The 23,539-nt window shown below is 38.7% G+C and overlaps 1 protein-coding gene across 2 annotated transcripts in view; it reads right to left on the bottom strand.

Moving 5' to 3' along the window:
• The window catches only part of FNIP1 (folliculin interacting protein 1), a 123,803-nt gene extending 106,343 nt beyond the window's left edge, over positions 1 to 17,460 (bottom strand). The window contains exon 1 of one of the 2 annotated variants that reach the window (XM_087816405.1): positions 17,315 to 17,460. In XM_087816405.1, coding sequence (XP_087672531.1) covers positions 17,315 to 17,406 — 92 coding nt within the window. In that variant the 5' untranslated portion in view covers positions 17,407 to 17,460. The remainder of the gene's footprint in view (positions 1 to 17,314) is intronic. The other variant, XM_016197098.2, reaches the window with a different exon arrangement.
• Positions 17,461 to 23,539: the final 6,079 nt, after the last annotated feature.

Genomic DNA, 23,539 nt, shown 5'->3' with positions numbered 1-23,539 from the left:
CATGATCATATTGTATACTATGCTGCAACTTTTTTTTTGGTTTGTTAATCCTCACCGAAGGATATTTTTTCCATTGATTTTTAGAGAAAGTGGAACAGAGGTAGCAAGGGAGGAAGAGGGGAGAGAGAGAAACATGGACATGAGAGACACATCAACTGGTTGCCTTCGACCTCACCCCAAGGGGGGCGGGATCGAACCCACAACCAGGTAGGTGCCCTTGACTGGAAATTGAACTCAAGACCCCCTTCAGTGTGCAGGCCAATGCTCTAATCACTGCACCACACTGGCCAGGGCTACTGTCCAACTTTTTAAACTTAATGTATGTGGAAACCTCTCTCAGGAAACAGTTACCATATTCTATTTAATAGCTACACAGTATTCCAATGTATATACAGGTTTGTACCTTTAACTGAAATAATGTAACAAAACCAAATTTTACCACAGGCTAATTGATAGACACAAAAGTTAAGTTCCTAGGCATCTCATCAACATTATAATGAAAGACACTGGATGAAATGACATTATTCAAGGACCTGCTGTACAACAATTTATTAAATCAATCTCCTAATTATGGATGCAGGAACAACTTAAATCAGAAGCTACAAATAATACTTCAATGAATATCAGAATATGTTTATATGATTACCTTTACACAACTGATGTTCTCCAAAATAGTTGACCCATATACACTCATTAAATCATAAAATAGGGTTTGCTTCACCACTATCTGCCATAAGATATTATTCTTTTGCATGTCAAACTGACAGCTTAGTAAATTAAAGACATGAAGTTATCTTTACTTGTATTTTTTAATTATTGAGATTAAACATCATTCAAAATGTTTAAAGGCCATTTAAATATGTATTCTGTGAATGTTCTACCACTTGTGGAGAAAAGTATTTAATGACATTTTTATCTTCTTCATATGCAAAACTGAACTAACTTGTGACTGAGGTCAAATGAGAAAAATAGAAGAGTACAATCAGCGATGAGTAGTAACTAGGGCTGTACATCAAAATCATGTAGGAGAGCTTAAAAAAAATAATTACCCAAAAACCTATCCTAAAAGATAGAGAATTAATTTCAGGAAGGGCAACCTAAAGGATTTTCAAAGAGGTCCACAGTTGATTCTAATGCACACACCAGCTTGAGAACCACTGGTAAATCATAAAATAAAGGCCATCCTCTTTCTCACATATTACCAAGTATTTGTCCTCTTTTTAGATATATGCAGAACTTCTGCCACTAGATTCTAAATTTCTTGGGGTTAAAGATTCTACTACAAGCAGTCTTCTATTGTTTTTCACCCCCTAGACTGCTTAGACTAGCTGAATAAAAATATTTTCAGTTTTTAAGTGCAGCTAAGGCCCAGTCCAAAGCAAATATTCTTATGTACTACGCATATTATGTGTAGGGCATTATGCTTTGGCTATTAAAATAAAATCTTGATTTCTCTTTCTACATCTCAAAAACAGATATAATCTTATTCAAAAATACGATGGAAGGCATTTACTATTCTTCCTTGGGAAATGCCCTCTGAACTAGAATGCATCGGTACAAGAGAGATATAGGTTGACATTCTAATTAAGCAAAATAATCAAAAGATAACATCTCAACAAATGAATAAATTAGACATTCATTTGGAAAAAAATAAGTTCAACCCTATCTCACTCCAGACAAAAATTAATTCAAAATGAGCCATAGACCTAAAATGAAAAGCTCGAAAACTATAAAATCTCTGGAAAAAAACCCAGGAAAAATCTTGATCTTATCATGTCAAAAATTTTTTACAGCACACACACACACCTGTAAAATTTAAAAAATAAACTAGACTTCATCAAATTTAAGACTTCTGATCTTTGAAAGAGACCAGTAAAAAATAGAGGCAAACCGGAGACTAGAGAAAATTAGTAATACGTTATCTAACAAAGAACTTTTATCCAAAATATATAAAAAGCCCTGGCCAGTGTGGATCTGTTGATTAGAGCATTGTCCTATACACCAAAAGGTGGTGGGTTCAATTCCCAATCCAGGCACATACTCAGGTTTTGTGGGTTTGATCCCCATTCTGGGCGCATGCAGGAGGCAACTGGTTCATGTTTCTCTCTCACATCAATGTTCCTCTTTCTCACCCCACCCTCTCTCCCTGCTTCCTCTCTCTAAAACAAAACAAAAGAAAATACACACACATATATATATGAAGTCTTGCAACTCACAGTAAGAAGTAATCCAATTTTTAAATGGTAAAATATTTGGACACATTACAAAAGAAAATATATGAATAGCCAATAAGCAGAAAACTATGCTCAACAGCACTAGGCATGAGGGAAAGGCAAATTAAACTACAATGAAATGTCACTATACACCCACTACAATTGCTAAAATTAAAAAGACTGATACCAAGTGTTGATGATAACTGGAATTACCATACATCGCCAGTGAGAAAGTATAATGGTGTAAACACTCTGGAAACCAGTTTGGTAAAACATACACTTGCTTACAGCCCAGCAATTCCACTTAAGTATCTTATCCAACAGAAATGAAAACATACTGATACAAGGACTTATACATGAATATTCATAACAGCTTTATACACAATAGACCCCCCCCCCAGTGGAAATAATACAAGTATTTATTAACTGGTGTAAGGATAAACAAATTTTAGTATATCAATATAATGGAATCCTGGTCTTCCATAAAAAGCAATCAGCTACTGAAACAAATCATGGAGGAATCTCAAAAACATTCTGCTAAGGAAAACAAACATTTACATTAAATTTTAGAATAGGTAAAATTAATCTATAGTGACAAAAAGCAAATCAGAAATTGTCTGGGGGTCAAGGGAAGTGGGGGTTGGTTACTGACTACAAATGAGAAACAAGAGATCTTTTGGAGTGATATAAAGTTCTACATCTTGATTGTAGTGGTCATTACACAAGTGCACACATTTGTCAGAACTTACAGAACTATACTGTTTTAAAATGAATCCAGGATTTGTATTAATCGGGTTTGGTAAGACACAGACATGGATATGACTGTCATGAAGGAAGGAGTTTATATTCACAGTTCCCTAGAAACAGGAGGCAAGCCACATCACACTATGCCACAAGAAGAATCAGAATGGGTCAGGAGTTAGAGGAAATGAGAAAAAAATGTATCAATAAAGTGTGGTTTTCGCAAGGTAGGGTAAGCAAGTTAAGCAGGTTTAGGATTGGCTAGTCTGAATAATTCCAGTAGTCTCTATAGTATAGGAACTGCCCCCCTTAGCTGGTACCTGACCCCGGGGTGATTAGAGCAGGACAGTAGTTGCCCAGGAGTATAAGATGCTCAATAAAGGAGGTAGGTCAGGGGTAGACTCTGGATTGGTTGGTTTGCACATGATGGGCATGCTCCTGCAAAGAGAGTCCATCCTTTGCTATCTCCAGTCATTTGCTGGGAAGGAAAGTGTCTCCAAGATTAAGAAGGCCCCAAACATCAAAACACCAAAAAATATAAGGCGTGATTAATACATATAGACTTAAAAGGGTGCATTTAACTGAATATACTGTATTTAAATAAAGCTAATTTAGAGAGAAAAAATAATCTTAAGAATAAATACAACATCAAAGTGCTAATTCACTAAAAATGTTGTCAGCACCAAAAACATTTACTTAGTTTAAGAAAAAGAACCAAAAACAATCCTAACTTTCCATAATGGAAGCATGGCTTAAATCTGGAATTACTTTAGAATATGGATTTTATCAATTAAATAAGTCAAAAGTGGCCCTAGCCAGTTTTGCTCAGTGGTTAGAGCATCAGCCCACAGACTGAAGGGTCTCGGGTTCCATCCCAGTGAAGGGCATGTATCTCAATTACAGACTCGATGCCCAGCCCAGTTGGGGTGCCTTCAGGATGCAACCAGTGTGTCTCTCTCACATCGATGTTTCTCTCTCCCCCCCCCTTCCACTCTCTCTGAAAAGCAATGAAAAAAATATCCTCCAGGAAGGATAAAAATAAACAAATTCAAAAGTGGCTGTAGTAGGGGGTTAGGAGATGGGTGAAAGGGGAGAAAGGATTAAGATGTACAAATTGCCCGTTATAAAAACAGCCATGGTGATGTAAGGTAAGCAGAGGGAATATCATCAATAATATTATAACTGTGTATGGTGTCATATGAATACTAGGCTTATCAGAGTGATCACTTCATATGTCACATAAATGTCTAATCACTATGTAGTACACCTGAAACTAATATAATATGGTATGTCAACTGTAATTTAAAAAAAAAAATTTTTTTTCTAAGTAGCTGTAGAGACATGATTAAGCAGGGTTTTTTTCTGGTTGGTTGTTTTTCTAAGATGTATAGTATCATCACTGGGCCCTATCTTTCCTCTTCATTTTACTTTATTGTCCAGTGATTCTCAACCTGGAGTTGCATATCAGAATCTGATAAAAATCTGTCTAAAGGAGGGCCAGACATCAGAATTTTTTAAAGCTTCCTTGATGGTTTTAATGCACAGCTAGAGTTGAGAATCACTTCCCTAGTGTATATCAAATTTAACTGGATCATCTGAATACAAGATATCTTAATGCCAGCATACCATGGCAAAATACAGAAAACATATTATAATGGAAAACAACTGATAGAGTATTGTATGACTGTGTGTACTTTCTCCACATTTTTAAGGCACTCTGGCTCCCATAAATCCAATATGAAGGTAAAACAAAACAAAATGAGAAAACTATAGGTCGTAGAATTAGAGGCTAAAGTTCTACTTCTTAAAAAAATACAAAAGTAAATATAACTCAAACCATAAATGATAAGCTCTCAATCTAAAACAAAATTATTTTCTGTTTAAATCATTACCACAGCCACTTAACTGATCTATACCTCCAGAAACAATAACTTTGCCTTCTACTCTGCAGCCTCCACACTACAGCCCAGAAATTATATCATTCCAGTTCCTATTAACATTTTTATATACATCTCCTAGTCACACATGCAAGAGTTTCTCTATCAGAATACATAAAATGGACTATATATTAGTCAGGATAGGCTGGATATGCTATGGAGATGGAGAAGGGGGAGAAGAAGAGAAGGGGAGGGGAGGGGAGAGGAGGGGAGCAAACCAAAGCAACTCAAAGAAACCTTAAACTTCATTTGACAGTATTATAGCTGGTAATAATATTGATAGTGTTATTTTGAAACTAATGTATATGTTGTAAAATTAACCAATTAAGTATTATAGCAATATTGTTAGGAAACAGGATTTTCGGCATAAAGGACGAATATATAAAATCAAAGTTAAATAAAAACACTACAAACTTTAATTTGAATTGAAAACATTATTAGCATTTATTTTTTAAAAGAAGGTAAGTCAGTCATATACCTTAGTTTTGTCCTCTGAAATGACCTAGAAACAATGACAACCTCTGGCAATGAAGACCTCTAGGATACAGAGAGGTCACTAAATAACATTCCTACCAAAAGGAACTGTGATCATTAGGGAAAAATGTCTGATTCCAAGCATGAATCAGAATATGCCTGGAATAGCATATTGTCATGCCAGAAACACTACTGATGTCAAAAAAAAACAGGAACCGATCTGAAAGGGCTCCCACTGGCTAAAGGTGGTTCACCAAAAACTGTAATGGCTGAAACAGACTAAATCAAATATTAAGAAAACAACAAAAACAACAAACATCAAACAAAAACACCTGTGAAGGTTGCTATACCACCAAACCATTACTTTGAATATTGGTAAACAAAACATTTATACTTGCTTTCCTAAACAAACTAATTTCAGAAGAAATGATAAATAACAAATCCTTTTCCAACCCCTAAAGAAATAATAGAGTGGTTGAGTACTAACTAGAAAGTGGTAGAGCCCAGCAATCTACATTTTTACTGGCCATCCAGGTGATTAATCATCATCATCAATAGATGCTAAAACCATTAGGTGAAAGATTGATGGACAACTTTAAGCTGGAGGGATCAAGTTGATACCACTTGAATCCACTGATCAATCTTAGCACCACTAAAAGTGGGACAACCAGAGAATATGTGCTTCCTGGTAAAAGGCAGTAAGAAGTATATAGCACACCTATGAAGTAGTCCTAGGAAATACCACCACATCATGACACACCACACAAACCTGGACCTGTATCCAATCAAGTCTCTATATCTAACTCCCAATTTCAAGAAAATAAGATGGAGAGAGGAACAAGATAAAGGACATAGTGAGGAAGATATCAGATCCAAATCCAAAATATGGAACATTATACAGACCCGTGAATATGTGAACCTTATTAGGATACTACTTCAAACTTCCAACTCTAAAAAGACATTTCTGAGACAATCATGGAGAACTAAATATGAACTGAGTGTTAAATATTAAGGAGTCAATGTTCATTCTTAGAGATAAGAGTAATCTTCAAAGATTCATATTCAAGTATTCACAGTGAAATGACAGGATGTTTACAATTTGCTTTAAAATACTCCAACAACAGAAATGATAGTATTAATCTTTAAAATAAGCTGAGGGGGCCTTGGCTGGTGTGGCTCAGTGGTTAGGGCGTCAGTATGCACGTCAACCCAGGGACCAAAGGGTCTTGGGTTCAATTCCCAGTCAAGGGCACATACCTAGGTTGCAGGTTCAATCCCCGGCCCAGGTTGGGGTGCATGCAGGAGGCAGCCAATTGATGTGTCTCTCTCACATCAATGTTTCTCCTCCCCCCTTCCACTCTCTAAACAATCAATGGAAAAAATATCGTCGGGTGAGGATTAACAACAACAACAAACACCACAGTGAATTAATAACAAAAAACAATCTGTTAATTTTATTTTAAGCAAATCTTGGTTAAAAGCATTTTAAAATAAACAGGGTGGTAATTTTCACATGACATACGGACTGGAAATTTTGTTGATTAAATCCAAAGTCAATTAAATAGAGGTCCACAAAATCAAGGGTTTACTGTACTCAAAGAAGCTGCAAAATAATTGAAAAAGCAGTTGCCTCTAAGATCAGGATGGTCTTACTATAAGAAAATTCCTACTACAGTGCTATTGGGCTGGGGGCAAAAAACTCAATGTTAAATTTAGAGTCAGATTGTCACAAGCGATGAGCTTGCCTAGCTAGTCAGTCAGGTGTTCCAAGGGCACTGGAGCCTTTTATATCATAGCTGGTATATTAACCTGGGGATTTACTGTCTAATGTTTAACCTATATTCAGGTATGTCTTTGGTAAATTTTTAAAATATTTAAATTACAAATAACTTATACTACATTTCTGTATCCTATAAAGGTATAGAATATGTTTTATATTGTAAAGTAAGTAGGAATTCATCAAAATTAATACAAAAATACAAAATCCCTGTTTGTGGAAGTCATATCACACCTCCATTTTATTCACCTTCTAATAAACTTCACAATATAGTTTCTGGATATAAATGTAAATCTTTAAAAATTAAATAACAGACCACAACAGGGTGGGAAGAAAACAGACCCCAAAACTGCAAAGAGCCTGCCAGTTGCATCCTACAAATGAGATCATAACTGTATAAACTAAAATGGCTCATCCCATATGCTCTTTCAACCAACCAACTGTGCCACTCAAACCATTAGTATTTGACTAGGAAGAACTGAGAAGTATATGACAGTGGTAAACGACTTCTGAGGTTAACTTGGAATAAAATGTTGTATCAAGGGATACTCTATGTTGGGCAGTGTAAGTACAAGGAAGCAAGTCCCTAGAGCTCTGGCTGTGTCCCCAAAGAGATGGGTTAAGTTGGAATTCCAGTTCCCCATAAGGTCTACTTAACAATCTTATAGTGTCTAAGGACCCAGAATGTTCAAATGGAAAAAGAACCCCATGGTACTCCAAAATCTCTTGTATTCTGAAATAAACTCCCACTGCCAAAAAGAGTACTTCAGTTCACTTATTCATTCTTTTATCCATTCAGGAAATACTGAATATGTCAGGGAAGATATGTGTGTATACACACATGCAAACACAAATTCTGAATGTGGTAAGTGGTAGGAAGGGAAAGTATAAGGAATACAAATGGAGGATCTAACCTATTTCTGGAAAATCAGACCATCCTTGCCATCTTTAAAAAATAAAAATGAAATTTTCCTTTAAATTGGTAAACACTGATATCAAATAAAAACCTGCTTAAATTACTCAGTAAGTGAATACTTACTTTAGGCAAATAACTCAAAACAGAAACACCTTTGTTAAATGAATTAAAATGTTGTCAATTCAGTGGCTATTTTTATTCATCCATTCACGCGTCAAGTATTTATTGAATGCCTTCTGTGAACCAAGCACCAGGAATACAGCTCTGAACAAGTCAAAGATTGTGCCCTGATGGAACTTACAATCTAGTGAAGGATAGAGGTTCATAAACAAGCAACTACAACCCAAGAAAATAACTGTCATGATGGGGAAATACAGGGAAACCTTGAGTTCTACTGGGACTTTAAAGAAAGATGTGATGTACCTGTATTATTCCAAGTAGTGTGCAAACACATGACTCAGGTTATTCTCAAGAAATGTCAGACTGATTGAGAATCCACAGCTAGAGGAAAAATTAGAAGACTAAAAAGGATAAACTGAGGGGTAAGGGGGTTTGAGAAGGAATTCTAACATTTGAGTGTCTCCCATGCCATTTAATCCTCAAAACAACTCTAGCCCTGGCCAGTGTGGCTCAGTTGGTTAGAGCATTGTCCTCTTCACTGAAGTGTTGCAGGATCAATTCCCAGTCAGGGCGCATACCCAGGTGGCAGGTTCAATTCCAGGTCAGAGCCTGTACAGGAGGCAACTGATCAATGTTTCTCTCTCACATCAATGTTTCTCCCCCACCCCCACCCCAAATAAATGAAAACATATCCTCAGGTGAAAATTAAAAAACAACAACAAACCTCTAAGACGGGACTATATCTCTAGCATCCACTCCCCCACTCAGACATACCACAAATACCCAACCTTAAATGACAACATGACACTGCTTCCCAAGGCTATATACATATAGAAACTATTGGAGCAAGGATCTAAACTCTGGTCCATCACACTAAGTCACAACTCTAGAAGAAAATGACACATCAAGTTGAGGAGTTTGGACTATGTTAAAAACAAAGGCTTTGGAACTCAAACGTCAATTCACATCTTAAGTTCATCACTTACTGTGTGACCTGAAGCAAGGTTCTTAACTTCTCTGTGCCTCCACTACCTCCTTTATAAAGCTATTGTGAAAATTAAATGAATCAACACGTGTAAAACACTTAAAATAGTGCCTTGCACAAAGTAAAACCATATTAAGCAAAAAGGAGTCAATGGAGATTTCTGAGTGATTTGATCAGAATTATGGTTTAGGAAAATCAATTAGTAGAACGATGTAGAGGGGAACCAAGAAGCGAGAAAGTTATGGCATATTTTTATGAAAAGCATTAAAGGCCTAAATGAGATAATAGTGAAAAATGGAAAAGACCTAAGTTATTGCAGAATTTGAACTAACAGGATTTAACAAACGACCAAAGGTGACAATCAGAGAGTGGAGTAAAAGATGATTCTCTGATTTTTCAACTTGGTAAACTAAGAATATGGTGGTGCCAAGAACAGGAACAGAGGACCATGTGAGAATGGATTAGTGCTCCTTTAAATAAAGAAGGTTCTGTGCTACATTTTATCTAGGGAGGTTTTTTAAAACAAGTGTTTCCTAAAAGATAATTTAAACTCATCAGATTTAAGACAATAATTATTATATTAGTAAGATATGAGGTCCAAGTTTTATAAACTGACTACTGAAGCTGTATTTTTCACTAACCTATTTTCTTTCAATAAACACGGTTCTAAAACATTTAATAGCACCACTTAGAAATAAAAAAGCAAGTCAAATTAACAATAAAATATAACATTTGCATTTCTTACTGCAAAATTAGACCCTAGAAATAAATACTGATAACACAGATCATTGACATGTATTTATAATTATCAACTTTCCACTTTAGTAATATATGATTATGCAGGATTCTCTGTAAAGAATATTATAACGATTATTGCCAATATAAGATTAAAAGGTACAATTTATGGAGGGGCAGTATTTAAAAAAAAAATAAAAAACTCTTGTGAATGTAGCAAATCTTTACAAAAATCACACTGAAAAAACAAAACTTCTGAAATATGATTCTTACAGATATTGACAATATTAAGAAGCTAGCTTTTAAGAACTTCAGAAGCTCAGGGGATCAGTTGGGGTAAAAAGGGGACATCTGTAATATTTTCAACAATAAAGATAAAGAAACTTAAAAAAATAATTAAAAAGAACTTCAGATGCTCAAAATATGAGATAAAATCGGAATACTGAAAGTGAAAAAATAACTCAGCACTACAGATTGTTTCTCCTATAGAAATAGAATGCTTTAGCCCTAGCCGGTTTGGCTCAGTGGTTAGAGCGTCGGCCTGAGGACTGAAGGGTCTCTGGTTCGATTCTGGGATTCTGACCAAGCACACGTTATCTAGGTTGCAAGTTCACTCCCCAGCCCCTGGGGTCGGGGCACGTTTGTCCCTCGATATGTCCCTCTCACATCTATGTTTCTCTCTCTCTCTCTCTCTCTCCCTTCCACCTTCTCTGAAAAGCAATGGGAAAAAATATCCTTAGGTAAGGATTAAAGAAAGAAAGAATTAGTATGCTTTAGGAGTGAAGCCATTTCCTTACCTCTCATTTACTCTACATATCTATCTCACTTTTCCCCCTCAAACATGCCTCCTCAAAAAACAAACAAAAAAAATTAACATCACCAATTATCTCCAACTTGACAAGTCCAACAGACACTTTTCTGTTTCTCATCTCAAAGGAACTGTCAGCAATCAGCATACAAAACAGTTCACCATTCCATCATTTTTGAAACAGTTCCCTTTCTGAGCTTTCCTAATGCCACACACCCTGGTTCTCCCCCTCTCTTTTGGCCATTCCTTCTATGTAGACTTTCCTCTACCATATCTGTACATTTTCTTTTTTTTTAATCGTCACCCGAGGATATCTTTTCCACTGCTTTTCAGAGGGAGCGGAAGGGCGAGAGAAAGAGAGAGAAAAACAACAATGTGAGAGAGGTTCACTGATTGGTTGCCTCTCACACTCTACTGTGAACTCAATTTACTTTATATCTGTCAACTGGACATCTCTAAGTGGGCATCTCACTGGCAATTAAAACTAGACCAAATGTCCAAAACAGAACTTTTGATTCTCTCCCTCTGCCCTCAAAATAATTTCATATAGTCATTCTATAGATGTTTACTAAGCATATACTCAGGCATTATGCTGTATGCTGGCACAATATGAGCTTAGGGGAGACAGACAAGTTGTAAAAAGGGCTATGAAGAATATAAAAACAGTGTGTTCTGATAGGAAACAGGGAAGAAGGCTGCTACTTTTAATAGGGCATTTTCAATATTATATTCTCCCTCAGAAAATGGTGTCCACCTAACTGCTCCAACCAGAAACCTAGGTATCTGTTCCCCACAAACAATCCATTTGATGGCTCTACAAGATTCTTACTCCAAAATACAACTTTGAAGTTGAATGGAGTTCTCAAGCAAAGAAGAGAGATGTGGACAAGTAATGAGAACCGAGATAAATGTCACAGAAGGAAATGCAATAAGCTATGAAAGAGCTCACAGTGCAGAAGTCTTCCTGGAGGAAAGATAATTAGGATAAGTGAAGATGATCACAATAAAAAGCTAAATGAAAAGGTACAGAAGACTATACCAAGAACAGAGAACAGCACAGCATGGCATGTCCCAGAATCTAAAACAAGTCCAAGGTAATAAAATCATAGGAAAGGGAAAGGGGAATTAAGGCCAAAAGGAAGCGAGAGATGTTATCAAAGACTAATGAGATGACGTCATAAGGGCACATAAGTTAATCTGAAAAGGCTTCCAGTGGCCAAATAAGGGACAGTTTGACTATAATGGATTAATACATTAAAATCCAGGAACTCATGGTGATAATAAAATGATCGTTAAAATGAAAACCTTCACTGAACAACTCATTATAAACTATTATGAAAAAATGATAAAGGGAAACAATCACACTTTTATGATGCCTCTTCTGTGATAAAGAGTAACCAAATAGGTAGTAAGAGAAAAGTTCTTCTAGGAAATAAATACAGAAAGAATTAAAGATTCGGGATATCACCATGTCACAACCCCTAACAAGATACTGAATTCAGGCAATGATCAACAAAAGATGGTACGATCATTAGTGAAAGGAGAACTGTATAATGAAGAAGGGTGAAATCACTAATCAATCTTAGCATCACTACAAGCAGGACAGCCAGACATTAAGTAACTCTGATGGACAGAAAGTATGAAACAACACCTATGGAGTATTTTTATTAAAAAAAACAAAACTGAACCTGAATCTAATAAAGTTTTCAATTACCAGTCTGCAGGAAACAGAGAACAGGTTACAATAGTGGGTCTCAAACTTGAGAATGAAAATCACTTGGAGAGAACTTATTAAAGCAGTTTGCTGGGAACCAGTGAATTAAAGGAAACTATAAGGAAGCAAACAGCCAATAGAGAATGTGGGAAATTTTACGGGATAAATAATCCAGTTTCAACAACAAATCATACTTAAAGGGGCCAGGGGCCTGTTACAGAGTAATAATTATTTAAGCAACATGACTGCAACTGCAATATGCAGACTCTTAAGATTCTGATTCAAACAAACCAACTATAAAGACATTTTGAGACAATCAAGAAAATTCGAATATAGACTAAGAATAGATATTTAAAAATTCTGTTAATTCTGTAAAGTATAATAGAATAATGTCAATGTTTTAAAAAAAAAACAAAAAACAAACTTTTTTTTACAGTCAAGACTACAGACTTTGCAAAAGCCACATACCACCATACAGGACCACTTTTAAGGAGTTTGAGCCTAAAATGAATAATTTTACACATAAGCATGAGATCATCACAGTAACAACTTCTGGTTCCTGAAAGCCATGAAGTAATCACTGCATTACTTAATATAACTTATCTCTCTGAATTCTTAAAATAACTGAAATGAAGATATTAAATTCTACATACCACTTTGCCTGCTGATCATGATCAGAATTTGCACTTTTTTAAGGATAAAGTATTGAGAACAGTTTGGAGATAGGCAAGAGTGATGGCAAAAGACCAATTAAGTTGTTGCAACAGGTTAAGAATCCCTGCTACAGACAACATGAGCAAATGTTCATGTGTTAGGAATAAAACAAAAATACTGAAACTGTTTTTTGAAAACATGAATTATGTCCTACAGACGTTTAACAATGAAACAACCTTCTTCACCAAATTAAACTTTTTTTCAAGAATTTTACTTTTAAAGCAATCATTTCACACGTACTACAGTTAATGGGTTTACACTTAATTTTTACTTCCATTGGAAAGCAGCCTGATGGGGAAAACATAAAGCAGTATCTTCTAAAATGCACCTTCTTTCCCAAATTCTTTAAGGGACAAAAACAAACTATTGTTTTAATTCTATAAATGACTGAAATAATATCCTCCTGTGATATCCTTCACACTCATCTCCAGCTCAAGAAATATAGATAAAACAAGCTCACAGAAATCTACACAGTAAGGATATCAAGAGTGAAGACTGAAGGGAATGGTGTAACCATAAAAGACAATACTGTATGAAAAGGCTCCTAAGGCTTATCGAAAGTCTCTCCTATCAGGGTCCTATTGCACCTTATCACCACTGGGCCTTGTACTATATTACTTACTCTAGGAACTGACTCTTAGAGACTGAGCTATAAGTTAGTTGCCAATGGTTAATTATGTCCAAGCCTGATTTAACAACTTAAGCTGACTAAAACAACACCAAAAAAAGATTCTAGAAAGGAAAGCATGGTATACTGGAATGAACACTAAATTTTAGTCTACTCAAAAACCTGAGTTACATTAAAAAGATGCTGAACATCATGTTATTTGAAAATGAAATCAAAACCACAGCAAGATATCACTACACCCTCTAGAATAGCTATAATCAAAAAAGACTCAAAAATTGATAATACAGTATAATTTGTTAAGATTTTTTTACTATGCAAAAAAAACTTACTTGCAAAGTGGACTAACAATATCAGGTATTGAAGAGGATGTGGAGCAACTGTAACCTTCATATGTTACTGGTGAAAAGACAAAATGATACAACTTTGGAAAAGTTTGGCCTTTTTTTTTAATCCTCACCCAAGGATATGTTTATTGATTTGAGAGGGGGAGGGGGGAGAGGGAGGGGAAGGGAGACATTGATGTGAGAAACACCAATTGGTTGCCTCCTGTACTCCACCCGGCCAGAAACTGAACCCATAACCATTTGGTGTAACTAAACGATGCTCTAACCAACTGAGCCACCCAGCAGGGACCAGGCAATTTTTTTTTCAAGTTAAGCATATGCCCTGGCTGGCATGCCTCAGTGCTTAGAGTGGCAGCCTGTGCACCTACGAGTCTCGGGTTCAATTCTTGGTCAAGGACACATACCTGGGTTGCAGGACCCAATCCAGTCCGGGCATGAGGCAGTCACTTGATGTGTGTCTCTCACATCAATGTTTCTCTCTCTCTCTCTCTCCCCCCTCTTCCTTCCCCCTTTCCACTCTCTGAAAATCAGTGGAAAAAATATTGAGTGAGGATTTAAAAATAATAATAATAACAATAATAAAGTTAAGTATATGACCCAGCAATCCCGCTCCTAGGTATCCAACCATGAGAACTGAAAACATATGTCCACATAAAGATTTGTACACAAATGTTCATTACAGCCTAAATCTGGAAACCAAAATATCTGCCAACTGGTAAATAAAAAAATTGTGATACATCCATACAATGGAATACTACTCAGCAATAAAATGCAAGGAACTACTGATAAATGCAACAACATGGATGAAATAAAAAACCATCACTCTGTGTTAAAATAAGCCAGACATGCCACTGGCCAGTTTGGCTCAGTGGTTAGAGCATTGGCCCTCAGACCGAAGGGTGGATTCCTGGTCAAGAGCAGGTACCTGGGTTGTGGGTTAGCTCCCACCCAATTGGGGTGTGCGGGGGAGGAAACCAACCACTGTGTGTCTCTCACACCGATGTCTGTTCCTCTCTCCCTCCCTTCCATTCTCTCTCAAAATCAATGGAAAGAAATAGCCTCGGGTGAGGATTAAAAAATAAATAATCCAGACATAAGAGACTATTACATTCATATGAAATTCTAGAAAATTCTAGAAATTCTAGAAAAATCAAAACTTCTGTCATTAGACAAAAAGCAGATCAGTGATTGCCCTAGGTGAGGAGTTAAGACCTGCAAAAGGGCAAGACAGAACTTTTTGGGTGAAGCAAGTGTTCCAAAACTTCATTGGGGTGGTGGGTACATAACTGTATACATATAACAAGTCATAATGTACTTGAAATGGCTCCGTTTTATTGTATGTAAATAGCTCAATGAAGGTGTTTTAAAAAAAGATGTGGGTTAATTAGATCTGCAGGTGACTAGCTGTGACATTAACCAGTTTTCATTTTCTCACATGTACACTAATACACATTTTATTTTTAAAGCAATCACTTCTTTATTGTACTGCAGTTATTGGGCTTACACATAATTCTTACTTCCACTAGAAAAAGGATCATGTAGTTATCTATACTGCTACTTTTCCTATCTCACAAGGTTGTTGTGAAATACCACAGGAGATAACCACTGAGAAAGTGCTTTGGCAACTCTATAGCAGTATTACACAACTATATAGTTGACTTCACATTTCTGAAAAATAGATATGAAAATGTTTTTTCACAGAAATGACTTGAGACCCTTGGAAACCTGAGTACCCTAAAGTTAGTCTTTGCCCAGAAATAGAAAGCCTGCCTATACAATGGTCATCTTTCTAATATCTTTCCTAAATTACCTTTCTACTGACTCTTGATTTACTGGCTGGCTCAATGCAGTATTATCTAGACTGCACTTTCATTTTTCAAAAAGAAAACACTCAAGAAATGCTTAAAGCCGTTAGACGAGCATGGCAAGACATTTATTTCCCAGTGGAAAAGACCAAAACCTAGAAAACTGTCTTTGATTGAGCACTTTTCCAAGATGTTCACAACCGACATTTTTCTTCCTCTAAAGTCAGTTAAATGTCCTTCCATTTACTACTTCAATTCCACATGTATTACCGAATATTTACTAATGTGACCTCCATTAGCAAGAGTGGGTGAATAATTTTAACACCAAAATTTTTTAAACCAATGTAGCCATTTCACACTTTCACCTGTTATAAAATTTAACAGATTCTCATTTTTTCCTACCACTGCACAACTGGGTTCTCCGCTATCCTATCAGGTATGAGTGATATCTGACATTTAGCCTAGCTATATATACAAGTTTCCACACCGCAACAAGTATGAAGGCTGTTTTGAAAGACAGTCTCCTTCAAATGCAGTTTGGCGACTAAATTTTACCTTGAATTCAGGTTTATAATACATTAAGTCTGACCATTTTTAGAAGTTTTTCTACCGGCAATAGGTTTTGCAACCCAAAATTAAGAAAGCCTGCGGTGTCACAAAATACTTTGCTACCGTCTTCCATTTTTAAAGACTCCTGCTAGTAACAGTTCTAAGAGGATGATTCCAGGATCCATTCTACCGCCATGCTTCATTTGATTCGATCCCGCTTCAGCCTGGTCGGTAGCAACCATCTCTCTTAGGTTTCACCTTTTTCCTTCGATAACATTAAGGCCGCTCAGTCCAGTAACCGAACACCTTCAATTTTAGTTTCCAAGAAACCTGCAAAAAACGGCATCTGGCCCACTCGCTCCTTCAGCCTTCCCTACACCCGGACGGTTGGCCCAAACGTGCAGCTCTCCCCACACCACCGACCAAGTTGGAAAGGAGCACCCAGAGGGCGACTGGTCACGGGGAGGAGGGGAGAACTCCGCCTGGAGGACGGCGGCTGAGGTCCAATCCAGCCCGCGCCCAACTCTCCTTGCCGCCAGAAAAGCGCGAGGGCCCTACGCTCAGGCCGCCGTGCTCGGTGTGGGCAGGCAGAGCTGCGCGTGGCTGCCCAGCGGGACGTAAACAAACCTACCGGGAGAGGAGGGGAGGGCGACCCCGAGTGGGGGTGGGGGAGAGATGAGCTCGCTCCGACCCTCCAGCGCAGGCCCACAGCAGCCCGGGCCCTCCGGCCGCGGCCCGGGTCCCGCTCCCACCGCTCGCTACCGCGCGGGCGTGGACACCAAGGGCCCCAGCCCGTCTGGAATCCCGAGCCACAAGGCCATCGGTTCCGCGCCCCCCGCCCCGCAGCGCCCTACCTGAACACGCAATCCGGGTCGCGAGCGTCCCGACCGGGCGCGCCGGACCCGTTCCTCTTGCTGAAGAGCTTCTGGAACAGCGTAGGGGCCATACTGGCCACGGCCAGGCCGGGGTCGCTCCTCAGGGCGCTTGCTAGGGCGCCGCTCTCAGAGCTGCCCTGCCACCCCCATGGGCGCCTCAGTCATATGACAGAAATTAGTCACTTCAAACGGCCACGGCGCGCCGGGCGGAGCGTGAGGCAAGGCCGGCGTTGATTGGCTGGCAGTGAGCCCCGTCACGTGGCGGCGCGCGGAGCAGGGGGTAAGGTGGGGGCGTGGGGCGGAGCTGGCGCCCATAGGGCGGCGAGTGGATTTCCCTCACGTGGCAGCTCACGGGGCGGGGTGTGCGCGGAAGCCCGGGAGCGGAGGGGGAAGGCGGAACTGGGAGGGATGCGGCGGGCGGGGAAGGGGGCCGGGGCGGGTGAAGCGGAGGCCGGGAGGCGTGCGGAGCCGAGGGGAGGAGGAGTGAGAGAGGGCTGGGAAAGCCGAGCGGGAACGCGCGCGGGTCGGGTTCTTCCGCGACTCTGTCAGTTGCTATCTGAGGCTACGGCGGGCGGGCGGGGACGACGCCCGGGACTTCGGAGTGCAGCAGCCTTCGGCTCCCCTCACGTTCGACAAAGGAAGATGCTTAGAGCACCGCGAACAGGCAGCCCTCCCTCGCCGGCCTCATCTCAGGCTCCGCGGCTTCGCACCTCCATCCGGCGCCTGGCGGAGTCCGTGGCCCGCGGAGCAGTACCCGCGGGACCGCGGGGGAGGCTGGACTTTGAGCCGGCGGCCACAGGTGCGCCCGCGCCGGGTCGTGGGAAGCGTGGACTCAGAGCTTGACAGCGCGGCGCTGGCCCATGGATGGAGGACCCTGCCGTGACACCCGCCAACGCCATGACTGCCCCCGAGGTCGCCTCGGCAGCTCTCCTCCAGTTTGCGACTCGAACCCTGACACCGGGAAATTGTCCCTCGGAAGAGCTAGTGATCGGAGGCCGAGGAATTAGACTCAATCTCAATGTCTCGGTGTGAGGAATTGTGGAATTGTAAACAAATGGGTTTGGTAGGATGAAAACTTCTTAAATGACCTTACAGTCTTCTTAAACCCAGGAAGCCAAAATTTATCAAGGTTTGGATCAAACTGGTCTTACAAATTTTCATCACCCCCACACATTCACCCACTCCCACTCCAGGATGACGAATTTTGTACTATGGGATGCAGTTCTCTGGCAAATACGATGTCAGGAAATAATGACTGGTACGTGGCTGGAAGTCTAGGTAAAAATACTTTCTTGAGATTTACATTTCACTAGGCATACAAATCAGGTTGTCTTTTAAGTGGCTACCAAATCCTACTGATTTGCAGCTACAGCATAAGCCATAAAATAAGTAGGTCTTATATAGGAAAAAGGAAAGTAATCAGCAGAATGTACAGGGTAGGGCAAAAGTAGGTTTACAGTTCATATGGAAAATACAATAATTAATAAATAATACAAGAATAAACTGTTTTGTGTACTCACAACTATAAACCTACTTTTGCCCCCACCCTGTATATCTGAGAATGTCAATGGTCAACATGTTGCCTTTCAATAGTACAATATTTTTAAAGCCATATTTATATATGATTAACAAATTAATTTTTTCATTCCATATGAATGTTTTAAGTGCCCTTGCTCTGAGCACTGGAGATTCAAAGCAAACAAAAATGACAGAGAGCTAACTTTCTATATGAGGAGACAGTACCTAAGTAAACAAGGTAATCTCAGATGAGTGTTCTGAATGAGAACTAAGCAAGGAAATGAAGGCCTGAGGAAGGTCTCTCTAACGAGGTCACATCTGAGGTGCTCAGGTTAAGATTCATTCAAAAGTCCTCACATTGCCCCAACTCCAGAAGTTACTGGGCAATACAGGAGCAAAATAGCAGGACTATATCATTTATACATTTAAGATAATCCTCTGGACTCTGGTGCCAAACACTGAAATATTTCTAATAAGGCAAAAATGACCTAGGCATATTTTTCTCACAAAATGTGAACATGGAATGAAATTTTTGTAACCAAAAAATGAAGTCAATGAAATTTTTAAGAAGTGAAAAAATGCACGTTCTATATGTCAATTGAAGAAGTTTGGGTTTTTCTTTTATACTAGCAAGTGACACTAAATGAGTATAAATGTGGAAACAATCTAAAGCCTGTCTATATAGGACCAGAGACACTGAGGACTCATGGCCGGTCCATGGCTGGCATAGAGAAAGAGTAGTTCCAGGTCCCCTCAGAAGGAAGTTTCTAAATACAATAACCTTGTGTGCTTTCATCTTGGAAAACCGTTACTTCATGGATAATTATAGATATTAATAGTCAGAGAAAGAACATTACTGTGTGCATAAGCGATACTTTTAGTAATGACTTCATTCTGTAGTCTTAGTCCTATACTTGAAAGTTACAGGAAAAAACTAAATGTACTTGCTATCATTCATTACATTTCCTTTATGTTGTAGCATAATACTCAAATTGCAGAATGGAGAACACTAATATGATACGTGTTTTTCATACATAAGACATATAACTAACCCTGGCTGGTGTGGTTCAGTTGGTCAGAGCACTGTCCTGTAAAAAAAGGTGTCGTGTTCGGTTCCCAGTCAGGGCACATACCCAGGTTTCAGGTTCAATCCCAGTTTGGGGCTCATACAGGAGGAGGCAACCGATTGATGTTTCTCATGTTGACATTTCTCTCCCTTTCTCTCTCTAAATCATAAAAACATATCCTCAGGTGAATATTTAAAAAAAAGACACATATCTATACTTAGTTATGCAGATTAAATTGTAAATATTTTCAACTTTAATAATGGTATACATTTTTTTCTTTTTACTTAACACTACCTCTTTCCCCAAAGTGGCTGAAATGTCTTAAAGTTGCCTCTTTACATTTAGGGGGTCAACTAGGAGGAAATGTGAGAAAGAAAATAATTACCTATTCATTAATGTTATATGAATGTGGAACTGTTGGATTAGAAAGATTAGACATAAGGCTTGCACGTCTTTTATTTAGTTTGTAATTTCTTTAACTTTATTTTTATTGTTGATATTATTACAGATGTCCCCATTTTCCCCTATCACTTTGCCCACCTACACCCAGCCTCCACCACCCGTTCCCTCTGGCCATCACCACACTGTTGTCTGTGTCTATGGGCTATGCATATATGTTATTTGGCTAATCCCTTCACCTTCTTTCATCCGGTCCACCCTTCCCTCCTCCCCAACAGCTGTCAGGCTGTTCCATGTATCCAAGGCCTACACTTTTACACAGGGGTAGAAGATTCAACCTCCCTGCAAACCCCAAGAGCCTATGGGTCTCTTACCACCTGCTTCCAATAATATAAGACTGGGAAATCTCTTCTGGTTACCAGATATAGGAAAGAGTGGCAATAAAACTGGAATTTTGCTCCCTTAACCACCATGCAAATAATCATGGAATTAATTGTGCTAAATTTTCCTTAAACAAATTAAATTTTCATTGATAACATCTCAGAACAAGACATTAAGAATCAAGATGATGAAGTAAAACTGCCTAATAACATTTAGATAAACTCAGGGAACCTCAGTTTTAAAAACTCTTAAACCAACACATAATTTACTTCTAATAAGGGAATAAAACATTCATTTATTCAACAAATATTTCTTGAGTCACTCTAAGGTCTCAGACTTTTCTAGACACTGAGAATATGGTGTGAACAAGAGTCCAAACTCTTGGGAACTTAGTTCTTAGTGGGAAGAAGAATAAACAAGATGTTTGCAAGTTGTACTAGGAACTAGGAAAAAAATAGTTGATAGCAAGCAACTGGAGGAGGCCAAATTTAGATAGGGTGGTCAGGAAAGACATCTTTAAAGATGTGGAATCTGGACAGAGGTATAAAGAAAGAAAGAAAAGGAACCAGCATGGAAGAAGGTAGCAAAGAACATCTGGCAGAGAGAAGAAAAAGTATAAAAGCTCCAACGCAGAAATGGGTTTGACTTGTTTGCAGAAGAAAAAGGAGACCAGAGTTGCTTAGTACACTCTGGGAGGGAAAAGATGTCTGTGATGTGGTTAGAAAAATACAAGGGGGTAGATTATGCAGAATCTTGTAAATCCTGGGAAGGAGATTAGATAAGCGTGTAAAGCTATTGCACCATCTAGGAGGCTACTGTGTATGTTAGGCGAGAGCTGATGGTGGCTAACTGGGGTTATTTTAGAGGTATGTACAGCTAACAGGACTTCTAATAGGAGTGAAGGACAGAAAACCAAGTACTGACTCCTAGGTTTTTGCTTTAAGCAACTAAATAGAAGTCATTTCCTAAGAGACCGAGAAAAGCACAGGTTTGAGCAAGAAAATCGAGCATATTAAGTTTGGATACATTAAATATGAATTGCCTATTAGACATACATGTGTAGATTATGAGTAGAATATATGTAGAGCAGCCAGGATTGGAGAGAGAAGATTGGGAGGCATCAGCTCATACACAGAATTTAAAATAATGGGATAGATGCGTTTACCTGGCAAGAAAGTGTATATACAGAAGAGGGTTCAGAGCTAAGACTCAAAAAGGATGACAGAGGTCCTTATGAGAAGAACACAGGAAAGAAGAATGAGGAGCAGTAGTAGGACAAAAAGAAAATGTCCCCCAAATGAGAAAGGGGGCAACCGTGTTGAATGTTGCTCGAAGTGGAAGTGTCCATTAGATTTGTCAACATGAATATCTTGACAAGAGCAGTTTCAATGCAGTCACATGAGCAAAAGCCTGAATGAAAGGGTTTAAAAAAAGGGTGAAGAGGAAGTGGTAAAGCAAGTATAGACACCTCCTCTTTTTGCTGAGATATGAAGAACACAAGTGAGGATTGAGAGGAGATAAGAGAAGAGAAAATTGGGTTTCCTCTTTTTTTTTTTTTTAAGATTGAAGATATTAGATAATTTTGTATGCTACTGGAATTAATCTAACAGAAATGGTGAAATCAAGCACCTACTATGTTCCAGGCGCTAAGAATACATTAACAAACAAGACAGATACAACCTTCACCCTTGAGAAACTAACAAGTAAATAAGCAAGAAGTTATTCCAGATTGTAATAAGTGTTGTTTTTAAAAGATCCTTACCCGAGGATATGTCTCTATTGATTTCTAGAGAGAGAGGAAGGGGGAAAGGGGGAGAGAGAGAGAAACATCGATCAGCTGCCTCCCGTAGGCACCCCAACCGGGGACCGAACCCGCAACCTAGGTATGTGCCCTGACTAGAAATCGAACCCACAACTTTTTGGTGTACAGGACTATGCTCCAACCAACTGAGCCACCTTGCCAGGGCTGTTGTAAGTGCTTTTAAGGAATAAAACTTTTACCTTCAATATGAAATAAATAGGCTTGAATTTCTCCCCTTCACAACTTGCATGACAAACATTCTTTCAACAAATATTTTTCAAACACTATGCTTACTATGTCTGGCAGCTATGCTAGAACCTGGAAATACAATGAGGAACAAGAGGCAGTTCCTGCACTCGAGCTTACAGTCTAGGGGGGAAAAATAATAATTTGACAGGCAATTACAGTACGTTGCGGTAAACGCTATAATGTAGACAAGTATAGGATGCCGTGGAAATACAAGAAAAGAAAACTAACCTTTTGGAGGAATTAAGGAGAGTTTTATGAAAGAAGGAGTAAATAGGAATTAAAAATAACAATAGGAGAAGCTAAAGAAAAGAGGATGTGGGCAAGGAAAACATGTTTCAGGCAGATGGAACAGCACATGCAAGTCTTAGAGGAAACAGAATATAAAAATTTGTGACCTATATAATCTAGTGGTAAAATTGTACTTGATTAAGAGAAGTATGTAAAATACATTTTCAAAATTGGACTTTACTTAGAAGACATTGGAGAGCTACTGAGCTATTGAGCAGAAAACAACATGATGAACATTTTAGAAAGCCTGGATGGATGAAGCTATCAAGCATTAAAACAGATAAGAGGAGAAAGTACTGCTTCAAGGGAGACAATAAGTTCAGTTTGGGATACATTAAGTATGACACACCATAAGAACCCATATAGGGATTACAAGTAAGCATTTGGCTGCACAGATCTAGAACCTCCAGAAAGGTCCTGATTGAGTCCATCAGTCAGAATGTTCTATGTTGTACATGATAGAAAACCCAAACTAAACTAGCATAAGAAAAAAAAAGGAAA

The sequence above is a fragment of the Miniopterus natalensis genome, chromosome 4 (assembly GCF_054644295.1).
Source record: "Miniopterus natalensis isolate mMinNat1 chromosome 4, mMinNat1.hap1, whole genome shotgun sequence".
Classification (NCBI taxonomy): Eukaryota; Metazoa; Chordata; class Mammalia; order Chiroptera; family Miniopteridae; genus Miniopterus; species Miniopterus natalensis.
Note: the sequence above shows the minus strand (reverse complement) of the source record. Positions and strands in the feature narration are given on the sequence as shown.